Source organism: Eutrigla gurnardus (assembly GCF_963514095.1).
Source record: "Eutrigla gurnardus genome assembly, chromosome: 9".
Classification (NCBI taxonomy): Eukaryota; Metazoa; Chordata; class Actinopteri; order Perciformes; family Triglidae; genus Eutrigla; species Eutrigla gurnardus.
In genome coordinates, this window is record NC_139923.1 from 5,241,730 (window position 1) to 5,262,742 (window position 21,013).

At 41.9% G+C, this 21,013-nt stretch overlaps 2 protein-coding genes across 3 annotated transcripts in view; one reads left to right on the forward strand and one right to left on the reverse strand.

Annotated features, from left to right (window-relative positions):
• The first annotated feature begins 1,465 nt into the window (after positions 1-1,465).
• On the forward strand, positions 1,466-8,551 carry fem1b (fem-1 homolog b). The gene is made up of 2 exons (XM_084017476.1): positions 1,466-2,190; positions 2,913-8,551. Exons 1-2 carry the CDS (start codon positions 1,943-1,945, stop codon positions 4,546-4,548), a joined length of 1,884 nt encoding a protein of 627 aa, XP_083873602.1. The 5' UTR covers positions 1,466-1,942; the 3' UTR covers positions 4,549-8,551.
• Positions 8,552-9,101: 550 nt separating this feature from the next.
• itga11b (integrin, alpha 11b) overlaps positions 9,102-21,013 on the reverse strand; it is a 50,500-nt gene continuing 38,588 nt past the window's right edge. For both annotated transcript variants that reach the window (XM_084018383.1, XM_084018384.1), the window contains 10 exons: positions 19,785-19,883; positions 17,170-17,246; positions 15,688-15,771; positions 15,244-15,355; positions 14,320-14,433; positions 14,103-14,186; positions 13,890-14,000; positions 12,837-12,932; positions 11,522-11,635; positions 9,102-10,873 (listed from right to left, as the gene is read on the reverse strand). In XM_084018383.1, the coding sequence (XP_083874509.1) occupies positions 10,793-10,873; positions 11,522-11,635; positions 12,837-12,932; positions 13,890-14,000; positions 14,103-14,186; positions 14,320-14,433; positions 15,244-15,355; positions 15,688-15,771; positions 17,170-17,246; positions 19,785-19,883 (972 nt within the window). In that variant the 3' untranslated portion in view covers positions 9,102-10,792. The remainder of the gene's footprint in view (positions 10,874-11,521; positions 11,636-12,836; positions 12,933-13,889; positions 14,001-14,102; positions 14,187-14,319; positions 14,434-15,243; positions 15,356-15,687; positions 15,772-17,169; positions 17,247-19,784; positions 19,884-21,013) is intronic.

Sequence of the window (21,013 nt, forward strand, 5' to 3'; positions counted from 1 at the left end):
GCATTCCACTGCATTGTCCTATTCTCCTCCTCATTAACAGCACAGGTGGCATCCTCACAAAGCCAATCCAAAGCAAAGAACAGTAATTCCTGTGACACCTCGAAGTGCAAAAAATCAGACCATGTTCATGCCAAAGAATCAAAAAGGAAAAGTATATTCATGCATTTTGAAAACAATATCTAGCAAGATTAAAAGTCAATAACATTGCGTAGCCCACGGTTGTGGGATATGCAATGTAATATACCAAATCATCATCAATATATTAATTAAATGTAATGAGCGTAATGCTAGCATCAAGCTATAATCCTGCCAGACAAAATTCAAAGTCAATAACATTGTGTACGGTCGACAAACTGTAGATATAATTTGACAATATGTTGAACAAAATGATTCACTGATTCACCAACCAGACTAGAAGAGAGGAGGACTCACTGCATGGATCACTCTGCTTCCTCGAAACTTAAATATTTAAGGAGCGATTAGACTTCAACAGCATGAATCATCCTTTTAAAATAATAAATAATAAAATATAATTTCATTTGAATGAAAATACTTTTCTCTCTTTTTTCTTCGTACACACATATGACAATGACAAATAACATGAATATAATTAGAGTTAAAATAATTAATAATGATTATAGTGTTATCCTTTTTTTCCCAAATGACAATGGCTTGTTCAGTTTATTATCGTACATATATTTATATATCGGCTTTTATGGCTAGGATTTCTATACTCTGGGTGGCACTGACTCAAGTGACCGAAATTCCATATGCACACAACAAATATTGTTTGAGACTGAGAGACTCGTTTCATTAATGAATCGTGAGCGAGCGTGGAAGTTAGCGGAAGGATCCAAGTGCGAATACTTCCGGTTTCAAAATAAAGGCCAAACCAGCGTATATTGAAAAAAGGACATGGATATGAGATGAATTGGATTTTATTCACGATAGCTATAAAACATGTCTCTTATAAATGCATAATTGTGAGGAAATGTCTTTATTCTGTCCCACAATCGCTATCTATTGCCATATGAATGCTTGCCAAAATGAGAAGCCTATTATACAGGTGCACTGGACCTCAGTAGCAGCCTGAATGCATTTCAGATGCATGATCATCATATCCATAATCCATGATCTATATTAATAAATGACACGAGTATCTCCCAATGTCTCAAACCCAAAGCGAGTTAATTATCTCTTTAATTAAGGAAAACAGAGCCGTTTTTTCTCTTTAATTTTTGTTTTTACTACTGTTCAAATATTGTCATGTAGCCTATTTTTCGCACCTTCATATGTTTATTTTAATTGTACCTTTATATTTCTGTACGTTCTTGCATTTTGCTAGTTTTTCACAGTTTTCTAGTTTTGTCCGAAAATAAAGTTGTTGTTTTTTAAGAGGAAGCAGTGAAGTGGAACATATAACAGCTGGAGAAAGTTCCACGCGGAAGTATTTTTAAGTTGAACCGCAACTTCCGGCAAATGACTAGTTGGAAGAAGGTGAAAGTGCCTGTGTTTGTTTTTTAACTCGTTGAAACCTTTGAGTTGTTAGGCAGAAACGCCGTCCGGATATACGGTTTTACGGTCATTAAGAAGGCGCCAGTTTGATTTAACCAAACCTGCAGCTAAAGAGCGGCGGATTGTTGACCAGCCCGCTAACGTTAGCACACTAGCTAACCGGCTACCTTGCTCAGCTGACGCCGCGGCGTCCACCAGAAACCCCGAAGCTGAACGCGCAGTGTCGGCCAGTTAAACCAGTAAAACTCCACCTGCTTGGACTCGTGACGTTTCTCTTGTGGCCATAACGGAGAAGATACATTTTTCATGTGTGCACTGGGGTTGGTTTCGACATTTTAATGGGAGGCGTCTCGCTTTGGACGAGTGGACATTGCGGGCGCCAGTTGCGAAGAAAGCGGAGGTCCTGGCTACTACCTGTCGGGCTCAGATGGAGTCTCTGGCCGGCTACGTGTACAAGGCAGCCAGCGAGGGCCGAGTCTTGACCCTGGCCGCACTGCTGCACAACCACTCCGAGGCGGAGATCCGGTATCTGCTGAGCTATGTGACCCAGGTCGCCGGGCAGAGGTCCACTCCCCTGATCATCGCTGCCCGGAACGGACACGACAAAGTGGTCCGACTGCTCGTGGACCACTACAGAGTGGACACCGAACAAACCGGCACGGTCCGGTTCGACGGGTAAGAGCTGCCTCGTTGTCACCTACATTCTCACCTGTAGCCTCCAGCGGTGGAAGAAGTACTCCGATCTTTACTTCAGTGAAAGTAGTGAAACCACTCTGTAGAAGTACAAGTAAAGCGTTACAAATGTAGTAACATCAAAATAAACTTGTACTGGCAAATTCAAAAACAATAAGTCAGAAATTATGTTTATCTGTCAAACACTCCGTGAAGTATTGTTCACCAACAGTACATTTGGTTATCCAATGGGTAGTATTGGTGAGTATTTGGGTAATAATACACCCTCACTACAGAAACCTGCTCTGCATACTGTTGAACTTGCTGTTGAGCTGAAACTTTCAGCTGGTTTGTCCAGCTGGTCACACCCACTCAGCAGATGTTTTGACACAGTTTTCAAGTGAAATCCTGCTGTGAGTGGTGTACTAATAATACAGCATTCTTTAAAATTAAAAGTTAATCATGTGGTGGTTTGTATCCATCTTCTTCCCTTCAGTTCTTTAAACAGTCAAGTGAATGCAAAATGTCTGCTGTTCTTTCTAATCTGTGTGTTTGATTTCTGATCTCAACTTGCAGGAAACTCCTGCTTTGATTTAGCATTAAGCATTAGATTTGTTTTTGAGTAGTTAACGTGTTGAGGTCAAGACGAAATGTGTTTTCAGACTGAGATGGGGGGTTTGAACATGAAACCGATAACAGGCGAGTGTCTCCTGTCTGTCCTGCAGCTACGTCATCGACGGGGCCACGGCGCTGTGGTGTGCGGCTGGAGCAGGACACTTTGAAGTGGTGCGCCTGCTGCTGAGTCACCGTGCCAACGTCAACCACACCACGATCACCAACTCCACCCCGCTGCGGGCTGCCTGCTTCGACGGCCGTCTGGACATCGTCCACTACCTGGTGGAACACAACGCCGACATCAGGATCACCAACAAGTACAACAACACCTGCCTGATGATCGCCGCCTACAAGGGCCACACAGACGTAGTAAAGTTCCTGCTGGAGCAGGGGGCCGACCCTAACGCCAAGGCCCATTGCGGGGCCACGGCCCTGCACTTTGCAGCGGAGGCGGGCCACCTGGAAATTGTAAAAGAGCTGGTGCGCTGTCGAGCAGGTATGGTGGTCAACGGACATGGAATGACGCCGCTGAAGGTCGCCGCAGAGAGCTGCAAAGCAGATGTGGTGGAGCTGCTGCTGGCGCATGCCGACTGTGACCCGCACAGCCGCATCGAGGCTCTGGAGCTGCTGGGCGCCTCGTTTGCCAACGACCGCGAGAACTACGATATCCAGAGGACGTACCACTACCTGCACATGGCCATGACGGAGCGCAACCGCGACCCAGAAAACATCATCACCAAGGAGCTGCTTCCGGCCATCGAGGCCTACGGCGGGCGTTGTGAGTGCCGGACACTGCAAGAACTGGAGGCCATCCGGGTGGACCGGGACGCCCTGCACATGGAGGGGCTGATGATCCGGGAGCGCGTTCTGGGCTCAGACAACATTGATGTGTCGCACCCCATCATCTACCGCGGCGCCGTCTACGCTGACAACATGGAGTTTGAACAGTGCATCAAACTGTGGCTTCATGCGCTCCGTCTGCGGCAGAAAGGCAACCGCAACACGCACAAGGACCTGCTGCGCTTCGCCCAGGTGTTCTCCCAGATGGTCCACCTGAAGGAGCAGGTGTTGGCCTCGGCCGTCGAGCAGGTTTTGAGCTGCAGCGTGTTGGAGATCCAGCGAAGCATGGCTCGAGTGGACGCTGCGGCCGAATCGGAGTTGCCGCAGGCCATGGACAATTACGAGTCAAATGTTTTCACCTTTCTGTACCTGACCTGCATCTCCACCAAGACCACCTGCTGCGACGAGGAGCGCGCCCGCGTCAACAAGCACATCTACGACCTGATCCAGCTAGACCCGCGGTCGCGCGAGGGCTCCTCGCTGCTCCACCTGGCCATCAGCTCCAGCACGCCAGTCGACGACTTCCACACCAACGACGTCTGCAGCTTCCCCAGCGCCCATGTCACCAAGCTGCTGCTGGACTGCGGCGCGCAGGTCAACGCCGTGGACCACGAAGGCAACACCCCGCTGCACGTCATAGTCCAATACAACCGGCCCATCAGCGACTTCCTCACGCTGCACGCCATCATCATCAACCTGGTGGAGGCCGGCGCCCACACGGACATGACCAACAAGCAGAAGAAGACCCCGCTGGACAAGAGCACCACCGGTGTGTCGGAGATCCTCCTGAAGACGCAGATGAAGATGAGCCTCAAGTGCCTGGCGGCGCGAGCCGTCCGCCAGCACCAGATCACCTACCGCAACCAGATCCCCAAAACGCTGGAGGAGTTTGTGGAGTTCCACTGAAATGGACCCGAGGACAGACTCTTTGTTCTTTTTAAAGAATTTCTTATCATTTTCTAACAAATCCAAAAGGTGCTGAGGATGACGGTTCAGTACTAAATGTTTTTGAGCATTTTTATAAAGTGGTTTGCTTTCTTTTTTTATTAAGTATTAATCGCTAAGTACCAGCAGCCGTCCGCAAGTCACTCACTGCGACGCATCAGAGGAAACTTCCAGCTGACTTTGAGCAGAGAGGGCGGCGGCGGCGCCGTGCTTCTTGTTTTGCCTTATCTCCGTGACGTGGTGCCGCCACGTTACTATGATTCTACAGTTGTGAGTGAATGAGGAATGATCGGAGACAGAATGAAGAGTGAGCGTGGAAGAGAAGCCGACAGATGACCGACCTCGTCTGCTTCACATGCATTCACCCTGCAGAGTTTTTAATATGAAATAGTTTCACTGGGTTTATTTTTACTGTAACAACAACAACGTGGCGGTCAGAATAAGGACTCATGATCCATGATCAGAATCACACTAACAATCAGGCTTTTAGTTTGTACGCTTCATTAAATTGTTTGCTGGTCACAATTATTTGTGATGATTGTTTTTCTTCTTCTGTTTCACTAAAACTACACTATGTGGCCCAAAGTATGCAGACACTCCTGTCCACATGCGTTCTAAAGAAGGGACTATGTCTGCATATGAGTCCTCGTTTTAAAGACCCAAAATGATAAAAAAAAAAAAAACGATATAGTATTACTGAATAGAAAGAAGATAACGAGTGATTAGTTATTTATTGTAGTGTTTTTAATTCTCTCCTATGCTGTTAATCATCTTCCATCTGTGTGGCAACAGTTTGGCTCTGTCCCTTTTCTGTTGCAATATAAAATATTCCAGGTCCATTATTAAGGAGGCTTAATAAACAATGTAGAGCCTTTTTCTGGGCGCAATAGTCTTCTTTTCAATTTTCCAATGAGAAAAGACCGTAGTCGGCTGTCACAATAAGAACTATCTCAACCAGTGTCTTTTTTCTGATTGTTTTTTAGAGAAGCACTGGTGATATTGCAGTTAAAAAAGTAGGAGCTTTTTTTTGTTGCTTTATATGTCGGTCTAAAATCACAAAGACAGAAAAGTCCATAAGTGGTACTCCTGTGCTTTTATCGGAGTACTGACAGATTGTTCTCCTTGATGTAATGTTACAGCTGTCAGGGGTAGTGAAGTGAAGTAGCGTCTTCATGGTGCTCAAACAAATAGTCCAAATAAATGATGAAAGCAGGTCCGATTCTAGTCTATCAAACAACGGAGGTTGGAGCACTAGTGTTGATAAATGGTCATGGAAACATTTAAAGTCAAACTGAAATGAGAAAAGCCTTTTAAACACCAGGTGATATTGTTCACCTGTTAACGCTGGGTGCTGAATCAATTTCTTGGTGTTTTTATATCAAAATTGCATAAACATATTTCAGTCAATAATATCATCACATCCATCAGTCAGTCTGCACCTTTAAGAGACGTTTATGAGCGATTCAAGGATCAAATCCTCCCAGCATTATGTCCCGCCTGCTGTTTCACTGGAAATATGTCACTATACGGAAGATAGAAACTCTGGAGATTTCAGCTTTTTCCTCTCAGCTTGACTTTTAAAAAAAGCTCTGAACATCCTTTCTGATGAAAAAAAAACCACGCTATTTCGACCTCTCTGAAGCCCGTTGGACGATCTGAAAAATGCGTCGCCACAAAGCCGAAAACAATTTAGGGTCTTGTTTGTCACAGGACTACTGCGGAGATTGGGTGTCCACATACTTTTGGCCATGTAGTGAACTTTTTTGTGGTGGTTAAAAATACAAACCAAATATTCCCTGAAAGTGGTGCCGTCATTCTGTCAATGTTCTGGTGTGAGCTTTTATTTTGAAACCTGTATTTGAGGATGCAAGCTAAGATGAGAAGAAATATCTTTTTTTTTTAAGTTGGACTTTATTTTTGTTACTCGACAGTGAAGTGTCACATGCTGCTGTTCTAGTGATCCTCCTAACTTGGGAAAAGAGATTTGAATGTTCAGTTTCAAGGGGACTCTACCAGCTCTGGTCATGTGACGTGTCTTCATTATTGAAGGATGCTGATTACCTGGAGCAGGAGGGATAGGAAAAATAGGATTTCCCTTCGTTTCTGTATGAATTCCTTTTATGGAGCATAAAGCAAGACTTTTGTTAGCACGTCATGCTGCTGCAAGTGTCTTCATGTTTTGGATTTCTTATTTTTGTAATTTAATGAATGACCTGCTTAGTTGTGGTTCTGCGGGTCTGTTTCAGACCCGGTAGACCCGTGAAGACTTCTGATCATTGTTGTAGAGAGAAGTTGCGGATTCAAGTTCATTCTCGTGGTTCTTTTTACATTTTATTTTTTTAATTCCATCTTTGCTGTGGTGTTTCTGATGTTTGTGCCTCATGTATTTCAAGAGCTAGCCATCTGATTTTCCAAAATATAAATAACATGGTGATATTTGTCAAAAGAAAAAGAGGATTTTATCCTCCATTTCTCAAATGATGCAGCTGATCCAAACAAAGATAACTGCAAATGAGATATAAAACCTCAATTATTTTGTCATACAAAACAAGCAAGAAGATGCGCAACTTCTGGCTGCACGGACAAGAAATATCGATTTTTCATCCTGATGGTTAGACGAGTGTGAAAATACCTTCAGAACAGCAGGACGTGTTATGTGAGAAGCACAAGAAGAAAAGACTGACGTGAACTTTTTGTTTTCTGTGAGATGGCTTTGTTCAGACATGGAGGCTGTCAGTGCTAAACTCCCCAGTTCTTCTTTCTTCTTCATTCCCAACAGATAAATGTGCCATTCAGAAAGCTAATTTTATTTTTAACTAGGCATGTTGTTCCTTTAAGTTTGCATGCTGAGGTTGTCCGTTTGGTGAATGGAATGACAGAAATAGCTGTGAAAGCACCTTGTAAAGACCTTTCAGGGTTGTGTTTGAAGAATTATAATCTGCTCTGAGGCCTCCTTAATCTCTGTGAAGCCCTTTTTAAATATCCGCCACAGTCGAGCTGGAAACAAAGCTTCACGCTTGCTTCTGTACACATGGAAACCTGCAGGGAGGACATGCTTCTTTATGGGAGGTCGTTGGCTCTTCATCACAGGAGGTGTTTCTCCAGAACACGTCCAAGACGTTGACCATTGCTGCGTCTCGGCTCCACACAGAGGAACAGCTCGGCCACACAGGATGAATTATATGTAGAACGATACAACATGCAGATTTTTTTTTTAGCCCGCCTCTTGCTAGATTTGATTGGCTGCCTGGGCCAAGCGATGCAACTCTGCTAGAAAAACGTGACGCATGGCGAAAGTACCTTTAGGAGAACAATGGTTTTACGGGCAGTCTCTAGCGACGCGCCTCGGAGTGATCGGGTCCAACTGTCTTACAAACTCTTCAAACACATATTTGAGCTGTTCGCTGTCAATGCTAAATGAACTGTGATGGTTTCTCACCAGTTGTCATTAGAAGCTTGTTTTACAGGAGCAAACGCGGTGATTCTCTAATAATCAACGCAAAGGTCGCCTGTTGTTTTGTATTTGTCGTCGGGGATTTGTTTTTTCTGAACAAAAGCAGCATGCGAATGCAACACCCAAGCTAATTTTGAAGTCCTGTGTGTCAGTTAATATGCAAACTGTCTAATCAATAGCTGTGTGTCCGGCAGAGCTCAGTGTTTTAGCAACCATGTGGTCGGCATTACAGGATGTCAGAGGGGGTTTCTGCCTGGAGGATTCAAGGAGATTATTATGTGCCATTCAGAAAGCTAATTTTATTTTTAACTCAGATATTTTATGTAACACTGCAGGATTCTTCTCCTGTCCTGGTGGAGCTGGAAGCGTTTTCAGTTTTTAACCTGTTGCCTGTGGCTGAAATGAAGCCAAAGATTCTCCTTATGTTGATGAAACTTCAGAAGATCTCAGCTGTGATTTACTTCCTGAAGAATGAATGCTGTCAAATTAAAAGTCTTCTGTTTGCATTCACCAGCGCTCTCCTGTTGTTCATTTACTCACCAGAGCTGATTTATTATAAGTCTCAATCAAGTAACTCCACCTCACTAAAGCTTCAAATAATGCACGGACATTTGATCAGTTACCACATGTATGAATTTTAATCATCTTAAAAAGGCAGTAACATTAACTTTGAATCTTTCAGACAGATTCCATTGATTGTCTCAAAAATAAATCGACACTCAACTCACACAGAGACTGATGTCAACAAGGAAGACAAGTTCACTAAAAAAGATTTTTAATTTCATGAGCAAAATGACTCAAAACATAATACATGTTTAATAATATAACACAACATGCACAATTCTTGTCTTTATTCCAATATTAACACAAATAGTGAACACATCCAACAAGTACAAGCTCTGCTGCTTCATATCCAACAATTAATGCCACAATCCTTATTCATTCAATATTTACAAAAAAAAGTTCAAGTTTGATTTTATCCAAAAAAAGTGCATCAGATATACATTTTCGAAATAAAATACAATATTTGTTCATAAGATGCATTTACAATTTCCATTAGTATAAAAAAGGAAAATAAAATCAGCCGTCTTAGGTAGTCTTGTGTTGTCATCTTATTTTTTTCAAATCTTATTCATACGTCCTCAGTATTAAATATCAATTAATACTACACAGTGTGTTCATCTTTGTGCCGTCAATTAAATATAATTTTATTTTTTTAATTTAGATGCTTACAACGCGACAGGTCACTGATGAATCACCTAAACCGGGATTTTGAAATTGATAATATTTGATTGATGTTGATAATATTTCAGCTTTGACCTGCTCCACATCATCACAACAGACACTTTGGGCACATCCACCTTCATTCATTGGAGGAATGAACGCCACATGTTACAGTAACGTAGATCAAGCCTAGCAGTTCATTTGTTTTATGTTCTGTCACTGTAGCTTGGAATTAGCAGGCTAGCTAGCTAACTAGCTAGTCTAGCTAACTAGCTAGCCACTACATGACCACAATTTAACAACTTAATGCTTCATTCACACATTCTTGTCACAGTGAAGGAAACTACATTCCTATCACCTGATAATGAGTCAATAACACTGATTCACCTGGTTTTGTAATGCTAATGGTTTCATTTCAAGTCCACGGAAAAGAAAGAAAAGTATTGTGATGTGATGCTACACTGCTAATGGAAAATGATAGACTTCTTCAGGCAGAGACGTCTCAGCCAAATCTCTGGGTTTAGTTACTCTTTAAGCTCATTTGTATCTGCAGTTTCTTCTCAGGATGATATCTGGTTTTGGTCATGCTGTTCAAAGTTCTTTTTAAAATGTGAATAAATTCACAGAGTGACTGAAGTTGTAGTGTTCTGCCACCTCCTTATAAACCAAACTAATGATTTTAAACCTGTACTTGTTAAAACCGCACTGATGTTACACCTGCTTCACTCAGGCTTCGTCAGCCGTTCATCCACCAGCTGTGTAACTACCAGCTGACGAGTAACAGCCAATCATATTCATGCAGGTGTTTTAGGGCTTGTTAATGACTAACAAGAAGTTAGCCATTAACAAGCACAAAATAGCCCATTTCCATTGGATTATTAGGATTGTTGCCTAAGCATATCTGTACGTATTTTTATTTAAGTTCATGTTTTTCCTAAACGTAAAATTTGTAGTGTACTGTGTGAAGGCACGGACGATACTTTTTATTGAAATACATTCGTTGGAAAGTCGTGCGATGAAAAACAAGGAAAACGAGTGTCCGACGCGTACACGAATCAGTAGATTTCGTGACTACTCCACAAACTGTTCTGCGTCCCTATAAGCATTTATTCTTAAAGTATCTCTGAATGTAATCACTTTTACTTTAAAGTGTTTCCATAAACGTGGGCTTGGTGCTGCTGGCCAGTTTGCTGGTTCATAAATGAGCTTTAAAGTAAGCTAGAGTCATGGATGTGTTTTTGACTGAGACTTGTCCATATGATCAGGGGGCGCGACTGATTGGCTGATCAGGGTCCCTGAGTGACAGGTGGAGGCTTGTGATGCATTCAGGTGATCCTCATCAACTCACAAAGTCAGAAAGGAAGTTACATGTTGGACCACAGGAAGTGAAATGCATCGTCTTCTAACAACAAGCTGTGGACTTGATGTCTGACCGTTCACCTCACAGCGCTCGTGAACTGCTCAGATACAGAACTTATAATAGAAAAGTGACTTTACAGGTTGATGAGGAGCGACCAGACGCACTCATTATAGCTCCTCTGCTGCCTTCCCATTGGCTGCAGGCTGCTCCTTCTCTTCCTGTCTCCTCCGCCTGTTGAAGAAGCCGAGCTGAGAAGGAAACAGACACATCGATGGTTTGGAATCCCCTTCAACTACAATTAAATATATAACTCATTGTGTTCACCAAACGGAACCAAAACACGATCAAAACTGATCACTTCACTAATAATAACTCTATAATTCCAACTGGAAAGACGCATCATGGTAATTTTGTCGTGATTTGAAATGCGAATCAAATACATTTTACAGAAAGATCAAACCTGACTGCAGTACTGTAAAATATAACGTCAGTAAAACAACCAATACCACAGGGTAGAAATACTTTTACAAGTCCTGCATTCAACATTTAATTCAGTAAAAGTACACAAGTAAAAGTACTCATTATGCAGAACAAGATATATGATGTTATTGTATTATAATTATTGATGCATTCATGTGCTCACTTAAATGTTGTAAAGGTGGAGCTAATTTTACTGACTTTATATACTGCTGGTAGATTAATCTATAGGAATACATCATCATTATTAGTACTTTAAATAAATATTGTTTTTACTATATATATATATATTTTGAAATTATATATATATATAATATATATATAATTTATTTATCTTTTGATCATCTGAATCTGATAAGTAACTAAAATGATTAGTATTATTAGAAAACAAATAATGTACTTGTATAGTAAATGCCCACCTTCCACAGGGCCAGGACCAGTAAAGCCAGCAGCAGCAGGCCTCCTAGGGAGCTTCCCAGTATGATCCAGATGGGAACAATGTAATGGTCCTCCTTCCTCAGCTCCAGGATGATCTGAACACGGACAAACACTCACATGATCCTCGGACTGAATTTCATTTATTCTCCTCTGACCTTCTGAGCTGTCGACACACGGGAATAAATAATCTGACCAGGAGGAGATTTAACTCCATTTATGAATCAACATATTTCTACAAAATTAAAAAGGTAAAAAAGCGTTAAGCTCTTTTTTTCTCTTTTTCTTAAGCTTCCAATTGAACTAAAGTCCTATTATTTCTTGTTGTTATTATTATATTGTCACATTGTTTGTTTCTTGTCTTGAACAACCAATAAAGACAGAATTCATTGTTTATTATTGTAACATATGGACACATTAACAACACAATGTTGAAAGTGATTTACATATGGGTTTTTAAAAAACAGAAAAATATCATTATGACATTATTATTTACTGTGCATTTTGCACAGAAAGATGACGATGATAAACTGCTTCACTTAAAAAAGAAAGAACATGAGTTATAGCCTGTGAAAGGAAAGAAATAAAAAATATATCATGGATTTATTGTATTTATGTTACCTGCTGGAAATGGGTTCGATACATGATACACTTTTTGTATCTCGTAAAAGAAATGTTTTTATTCATAAGCTCTGATATTTCCTTTGCTAATCAGCACCAGATGATTTAAGACAGACAAAGTGATTTTTTTTATTTTTCAATATAAATGATCAATAATAGTACCCTGGTGTGCACTGGTATCTTCATCTTATTGCTGTGGTTTAACCGGCAACAGCTGCAGCCGGGGGAGTTATTGGAAATTTTAAATAATAAAAAAACATTAACTTTTTGGAGAGGCACTGTATTGGATGACATTATATTCTCAGCTGTTCCCTTTTCTTTTTTACCCACAGAGAAATATCCTTCTCTAGCTCTTATTGTTGTCATAACAATGTCTGACAGCAGATGGCAGCACAGTGCCACATGTACTAAAGTAATAACAAGTTATAATAGGTGTCAGCTGGTGAAGGGGGTAGTAAATAACCAATAAATAACCAAGTCAATAAATGAGTATGAAAGAACACTTAAATAACAGCTGGTTTGTTTGCTAATAACTCTGTAATTATACGTCTTTAGTTTCCGTTGTCAGTGAATGAACAACACAAGTGAAGCAGCAATCGACCTCTTTTTATCTGACAGACAGAAGAAACAGACTCTTCTGAAATGTCATGTTGGTGTTGGTTGATTTGGTGTGTTTACCTGTCTGACAGGTCGGTCCTCCTGGAGGAACATCGGACTGGAAGCTTCCAGCCGGATGGAGGCGGCCGTCAGTAACTCCAAGGACCTGAAGCTCACCTGAGACAGGAAGTCAGTCATGAAACAACCACAAACATAAAGTATTATGTGCGGGTACAGAGGGTTCATCCCAAGTCTCTTATTTCATATTTCCTTGCTCCTACTCTTGAACCAGAAGCCGTTCTGGTCCGCCATCTTGGAGGCTAACCCAAAGCTATTATTTCTGCTGTGAGGAGCGAGGAGAGATCTCTGAGGAGACTTGAGGAGGATACAGGAGAGCAGCCTTTGAACGGCCGACGCATCCCTTCATTGGATAGCAGTTATTGTTACGACGCTGCAGCTGATCGGACTGATCCGATACATCTCAACATCACTGGAATTTCATACATGCAGAGATTAATATTTGATACGTTTTCTGACTCACCATCGAGTTAAACATCTGACTTAATTGTAGGTCCAAACAACCACAAATAACTTTATTATTTATTAGAAAGACTTTTTCTACTTTCTACTTTTTTATCATTTCCATGCAGTCACATGTCAGCCTTGTTATGAGTTATATCATTTAAATTCTCCCCAGGTTATTTATAGTTTTCAAAATACTCTTTAATCATAATCTGGGCACTTCATAATCAGAATTTCAATAAATACAAATGCAGATTGTTATTCATGTGCAGATGTTTGCTAAACAGGTAACAGACGACATTATTAGTATTAGCACAGCTGTAAGATCGTCTGAGTGCAGATCAGCTGTGATCACAAACAGACGTCGCTTCGCGGGATGAGGAAGGACATCTCGTTTCTCTAAAGAATATTTCCTCTCTCCTCTTCTCTCTTCCTCTCTTTGCAGCTTTCCATACTTCCTCAGTGGGAAGGACTAAAACGCAAGTGAGGGGAAATGTGGATGCAAGTTTAGAGACTTGGGATGCAACTAGAGAATACATGAAACACTTGAGGTTCCTCACAAGAGGAAACCATCCGGAACTTTTCGAAGGGTTCTAGAGAGACGCGACTTACGGCGTGCAGAGCAGGAAGCTGAAGTCGTCCTCTGAGCGTCACCTTCAGTTCTCTGGAGGCCGGCAGGGTCAGTCTGCACTGGACTGCCACGCTCACACTGTTACTGAGGTTCTAGACAGACAAGACAGAAAAAGAAGAGGAACAGCTGTCTCTTGGTCTCAGTGACTCAGGTGACCATGAGACCATCTCTGTATGAAATGCCATTGGTCTTACCAGCTGTGACAGGTGAGACAGGTCCTCAGCTGTCATCTGATTGGCTGTTCTGGGCTGAGGCAGAATACAGTGAGAACCAGGGACCTGCAGAGAGGCAGAGGTGTGACTGCATTATAATATTTTACATATTTCCTTTATGTGGTTTGTGTAAATGGACACGCGTTACATCATCTTTCCCTGCATCTACATAATAAAACAACTAAAATAAATGTCGTACCTGCTCGATGCTGTAGTCTGTGATGTTGACCAGCTGGTTGCCGCGCCTGGTCACAGCCCAGATATCAGCCCTGAACAGGACGTCCTGCACTAAGAAGAGGCCCAAGTTCTGGATCTGCATGCAAAGTAAAAAATGTCAGTAAAAGCAGAATTAAAAGACCCTTGAAGTGATGCCAAACCATAAAAATGAAATAGGAGTGAAGGCAGGGTTGCCAACTCTCACGCTCCTGGCGTGACACTCACGCTTGCCGTGACAGCGTGAGATTGATAGTGGAAGCGTGAGTGTCACGCCAGGAGCGTGAGAGTTGGCAACCCTGGTGAAGGCATTCCCGTTCAAATCAGCTTAGCAAGATGAACAGAGCGGTGGCCATTTTTATGTGTTCCACTCTCCTCTAGCAACGTAAACCGGGTCGAGGTTTGCAGTAAAGACTATCAGTGGCGTAGTAACATTACGAAGCGTAGACAAACAGACTAAACGAGTTAAATGGAATGCAGCTAGGTAGCTAGCTAGGTTGCGTACAGCTGGCTAGTAACAATGTCATAACAATGTCTGACAGCAGATGGCAGCGCAGTGCCACATGTACTACAGAATGGTTCTTCTATGGCATCACTCTGAAGAACCATTTTGGGTTCCAGTGAGCACCTTTATTTTTCAGGGCGAAGTGCTGGGTCTAACGGCCCGCTACCTCTAACTAACTAGCTAGCTAGCTAGCTAACTCTTCAGACATCCGTCGCAGGTGGCTCTCTTCTTTTTGATTTTTTGATGTCAACATAACAATGACCAAGTTTTGTCATTTCCTTTTGTCACATAACCACTGAAAACAGCTTAATGTCCGCCCTACTTTTGTGATGATTTACATTTCCCAGAATTCCTTTCACCCATTCCAAAGTGTTGGATGGGCTAAAAGGCAAAACTTGAACTCACGTAATAAGTGAGGTTGAAGGTGGGAGAGCTGCTGTCTGGTTGGTCACGGGAGGAAGAAGATGAAGAAGAGCCGTCTGCAGATTGTATTTCAAAGCGAGGAGGGTTGGGGTCTCTGACGGAGGAAGAGAGTTTCATTCCATAAATCCTGCAGACTTTTCACTGTCCAAATTGCCGAAAAAAAGCAATACAATTCTAACATCTCCAAATGTTAAAAGTTTAAGAAACCAAATCCCAGCCTGTTCATCAAAGTGTCTTCATGTGGTACTTTGGGGGTCATTTCATCTTTTTTTCTATAAATTCTCGAGTGATAAACATTTTTTAAAATTTAGCACCAAATCTATGTAACCTGCCGTCCCCCCCTAAAGCCCCCCCCCCCCCCCCCCCCCCCCCCCCACACACACACACACAAAAACACAGGGGGGGCAATACAATGATGTCAGTCACCTGGTGAAGAGGAGATCAGTTTGGTACTTCAGAGGGAGGAAGATATCTTTCCTGTTGTCGTCTGGGTAACCCTCCTCTCCGTCACTGATCAACACACACACAGACTTGTAAGGACATTGTATTGATGATTTACCTTGTGGGGACCGGTTGTGTGTCCCCAGTTGGACCTGAGTCCCCTAAATGTAGCTGTGAGAACAGATGTGTATCTCCACAGTGTGATTAACACTGTGATTAAAACTAGGCCCTAGTTTCGTGGCGCAGTGCAGGGCGGCGCAGGGTGGCGGGGCTGGCATAATGCAAGTTTCGACCCGCGCAGCCTTGCGCACGGTCAGTTTGGCAGTTTGGTGGATCGCCTGCGCCAAGAAGGGTGTGGCGGCGCAGCAGGGGGAGGCGTCACAGATTCAGCTTGGCGTAGCGGAAGTTTCGTGGCAAAAAGCCTCGCCGAGACTTCGCTGAAAGCCCGCCAGCTCCACTGGTCTACTCTTGGCGTAAGGCGCAAGGCGCAAATAAAGTCCATTCATTCAAGGCGAATCACAGCTGGCGGAGTGGAAGTTTGGCTGACCTGCGCGCAGTGCGTACACGTCACCGAGACCTCACAGGCAGGTTTCCACAGTTCCAGGCACATTTAAATGCAATAAATAATCACAACAAACACTATTTAATGCAACTAACTGAATCAAAACGTGAATGTATATCTATATAGATTGTCCCGTCACATCTGACGTCAGATCAAAGGCGGATGGCACGCGTAACGGAAACTCCATCAGCCCAGCAACCAGCTCGTTCCCCTCAGCTGAGCTTCCCTGACCATTTCCACACCTGAGCTCCACATTAGCCACTCTCTGTACTCCAGCCCAGATTCACCAGCTCTCTGAGGTTGTTGTGATGCCTAGTTTCCCAGCAGTTTCCAGCCTGTTCTGTCCTGCCTGCTACCTGGTCTCAAGCTTTTCACCTGCCCCTTCTCGGATTTGTCTGCCTTGTCTGCCTGCCTTCCTGTTTTATTTTTTTTTTTACCCCTACCTGTTTTTACGGAATAAACCTTTTGGGCTGCCTCTTAAGTCGTGTATTTGGTTTTTGTGTTTTCTTGTGACACTCTTGTGACACAGTAATTCAATTTTGGTCTTAATGATATATTTATTATAAACACATATCCTGTGTTTTATTCATGCTTAATGAAAAATAATGTTATGGATAAATTGAGTCAACACTGCAAATAAAAATTATTATATTATAATTAGAAAGTATTTGAAGTGCTTGTTAAATAATATAGGCAGCTCATTATGTTAAAATGTACACCCATGTAAAAAATAATAAGCAAAACATATAGTGGGTATAAATAATATCCAGAAATGTCAAGTCTTTGTGTAATTCTCTTATCTCAGTTCGTTTTAAAAGGGAATACATCACATACATTTCATAATAATTGCTTTTAATAAACTTCAAAATTCCAAACAAACACTGAAATGCTGTCAGCTGTTTCACCTGCTGGTCGCCATGACAACCCGGACGTGATCCAAAAAGACAGAACGGCTGAACTCAAACTCCAGATGGAAAGACACCTGGACAGGAAGAATCAGAAGATCAGCAGATTAAATGGTTGTGTTGTGTTCTGCTCTACTTCCTAACTGAGTCGACTCAGGAGGCCATCTATTGGTAAGCTGGAAAGTTAGCAGGATAAGTGGTGATCAATAATGGATGGATGGCTGGTTATAATTATTCCTATTGATTTATTATGTCTTTAACTGTGCGTGTCTGCTGGGTTTTTATTGCCATTGTCTTTGTTTCCTGTTTTATTTTGAAGTTCCCGTGTGTCCCGTGTTTGTATGACTTCCTGTCTTTGAGGATGAGTTATTCAGTAAATACTCTCTGAAATACCGATGTTCATCAGTTATCTCTGTTTTTTCATTTTTTTTCAATGTACATGTTCATGGGAAATGTAGAGTTTCAACTAATTACAACCATAGAGTGTCTTTTATTTTGTAGGTTTGTTGAGTTTTTAGTTTGCGAAAGAAATCTACATTGTTAGATTTAGGAAAAGATTTGGGTTTGTGCCACCAGGAAGTTAGTAATGTACATAACAAGTAAAACTAGTCAAGGTTGTCTCACACAAGACAAGCAGCAGTCTCCTGGGTGAAAGTCCTGTGTTTGTTTGACCCAACATCCATCCAAACCACCTGCCTACCTGTTCCTCACTCTGAATACTGCGTTTTTGTTTTGTTTGAATTTCATAGACACATTAAGCCTAACCAAGTTGTATTGTTTCCTGACTCTAAATATGTACCTTTTGTTTTGTTTGTTGACCAAATATTTCAAACTGTTCAAAACTGTTGGTCAGAAAAAAGGTTTCTTTGGAAACTTACCTGAGAGCAGTTTCACTGTAAAGGAATTCTTTTTGTAGGAGACAGAGTTGCAGGGATGGCATGTCAGCTTCCACTTGTTACATGAATTATGTCTCTTTGAATTAATCTTCCAACATAGGTTATTTTTTAATTTTACTAAGGCAACTAAAATTCTAGGTTAGGTTTAGGAAAAACTCATGGTTTGGATTAAAATGACTAAATTTGTTAGGTAAAATAATACTTTAGTTACGCAGTATTAGTTAAGGACATAAAACGTAACAAACCAATATGAACAGCTGTCTCCTGGGTGAATGTCCTGTGTTTGTTTGACCAGCATCCATCCCGGCCTCCTCTCCATGTGGACTTCTTCACTCTGCACACTCTCAGTTTTTCCATAGTGGAACATGGTCTGACATGTTTGGTAACCTCTGCCATGCTGAACTCGAAAGTCAACGTCTTATTTCATCTTTCATGATGCCATGAAACCGTGATGTAGTTTTGTTTCAGTTTTGCATGTTGACAACATGTTTAAAACTGATACGATTAAAAATGTGTTTAGAGTATTGTGAATGTTTTCACGTGTGAAACATTTTGTGTTTGTGGTCTCTGATCGTCTCAGAGCGAAGCTGTGCTCGTTTCCCTCCGGCTGCGTCTCTCCTGATCCAGCAGCCACAGCCTCGTTAAGAGGAAGCCCGCAATAATGTGCACTGCAGGCTGGACCAATAAACTGGACTTCATTCAGACAGGCATCTGTACAGCGGGGCCCTCGGGGGACCTGACAGTGAGGGGCGGGGCCGCGATCATGTTTACAGGATGGTCGTTAGGCTAATGAAGGATTTTAGTGAATGGATGTCAGCCGAAGCATATTCCTGCTCTGTTTAATCACTATCATTAAAATAGCAGCTGTATGAATAACACCTGTTTCACTGTCTCTGTGGTGATTATTATAGCAAACTGACATTTGTATTATCTGTGAAGTCTGGGTGTTTTATGTTTGATAAATTGACCCTAATTATCAGCTCTCTGGAGAGTTCCCTAAAAAGGACATCTGTGCTGCAGAGGCTGAAATACTCGTCAAACCCACTGTATCCTACATTTCCCATAATGCAACTCAATTGTGTTTTTCCGACACTACCTGACTCAGGTCCTTCGTGTAATGAGCTAAATATTTCTCTCACAACATGAACACTTTTCTATGGACTTTTTCTAAATTCTTTTAAATGTTTTTGAATGTGTCATTAGTACTCAAAGAAAAATCCAAAGAAATGATCAAAAGCTCCAGAACAGCTAGTAAATGGACTTTGAAGAGAGCTAGTTTTGTCAACAAGCATGTGGTGTTCCAGGCCGGTCTCATGGCAGGTGGTGACCGAGGAATGCAATCTACTGGTTTCACGTACAGGGACACACATTATTTTGTTATTGTCACTTAGCATGAAAATGATCCAGTGGAAAGTTAAATTGGATCAGATTTTGAGGTGGACGCACCATAATGTTTTTCCTAAACCTAACTTTGTTGTTTAAACCTAACTTTGTAGCATAATGTCGTCTCGACAGACTGTCGTGTTGAGCTACACAAAAAATGGACAATTCATGTGGTGTAGAATGTAACAAACAGATTAAATTAAGACTGTCTCACCGAATTCTCCAACACATGCACACTTAACAGGACTGGAATGGTGATAAATAATCATAAAGGTGTATTATTAGATAGATCAGCAGTGAATAAATATCAGTAGAAGTGACAGGAGAAGCACCTACCTGTGACAAGGACTTCATGAAGGGAGCGCTGATGTTACAGCTCCTCTGATTGGCCAATCTGTCCACTGAGTAGCACTCAATCTGGATATCTGATTGGTCCTGTGTAGAAGGAGAGGGGCCTGATGAGTCACTGCCAACTTATCAAATAACACTTGGTTAGTGGACCTGGGCTTCACTAGCACACTCTACGTATCAGGAACCAGCCGGCTCTCCAAAAAATCATGTTTCCACACAACAAAATGGTATTGTGAATTATGTTTCGAGGGAAATTAATTTTGTAATTTCCTCTTCATGGTGTCACAAATTAGTTCCAAGCGAGTCTGTGGAAGTCCATGTAGGGAGGAGGTCTGGGTGGTGGACGGGTCAAAGAAGCAGGACTTTCACCCAGGAGACTGATGTTACTGTCCTATTAGAACCAAGTACTTTAGTGCAGTTTTTTGTTTTGTGTTGTTTGTTAATGACGCGTTTCAAACTGCGACTGTTCGGTCCAGATAACAAAACATTTCCCTGGGAACATTATTGAGGGTGCAGTTTATGGGACCGTCATTTTCTAAGAAACGGGGTTGCAGGGACGACATGTAATTTTACACTTGTTACATAAATAGTCTCATAACATAAATATGTGTTCATAGGAACGTACATTTTCGATTTGTTACAAGTATTCAGTGTCTTTTCCAAATAAACTTGCGACATAGGTTTATTTATGCATCACAAACTCACAGGACAGAACAGTTGTGGTTAGGCAACAACCACAACTGGACTACAGAATCATTTGTGTTTATTCAGTTCACTTGTGCACCAGAGAGGAGGTGGGGCTTACCTCCATGTAAAAAATCTTGGCTGAAATAACCCCTATTCCTGGTTTGTACATTTTGTACTCCTGAAATATCATCCTGTCTGGGCAAGCATACAATTCTTAAAATTCTTGTTTAAATCCATTTTGGATTGATGGGTGCTAAGCTATGCTAACATTGTAGCTGCTCCATCAACACTCCAAATAAGGTCATCGAGACAAAAATACAGCAGATTTTGCGTCACAGCAAATGCGAGGAAGCAGGATTTGCATCTTTACATCAACTATGTAATCAAACCACACGCATTTTGTGTGAACACAGCATTCGGACCCATGTGTGATCTGGCTGTTAACACTTTTTGGGTTTACAGGTTTGGAATCAGCAAGCATTGGCACTGATGACTCACCTGCGTTAGAAACACTCTGCAAGTTACCT

Coding starts and splice junctions, on each gene's coding strand:
- fem1b (XM_084017476.1), top strand. CDS start 1,943: ATGGAGTCTCTGGCCGGCTACGTGTACAAGGCAGCCAGCGAGGGCCGA. Junction 2,191..2,912: donor GGCACGGTCCGGTTCGACGG/GTAAGAGCTGCC, acceptor TCTGTCCTGCAG/CTACGTCATCGACGGGGCCA.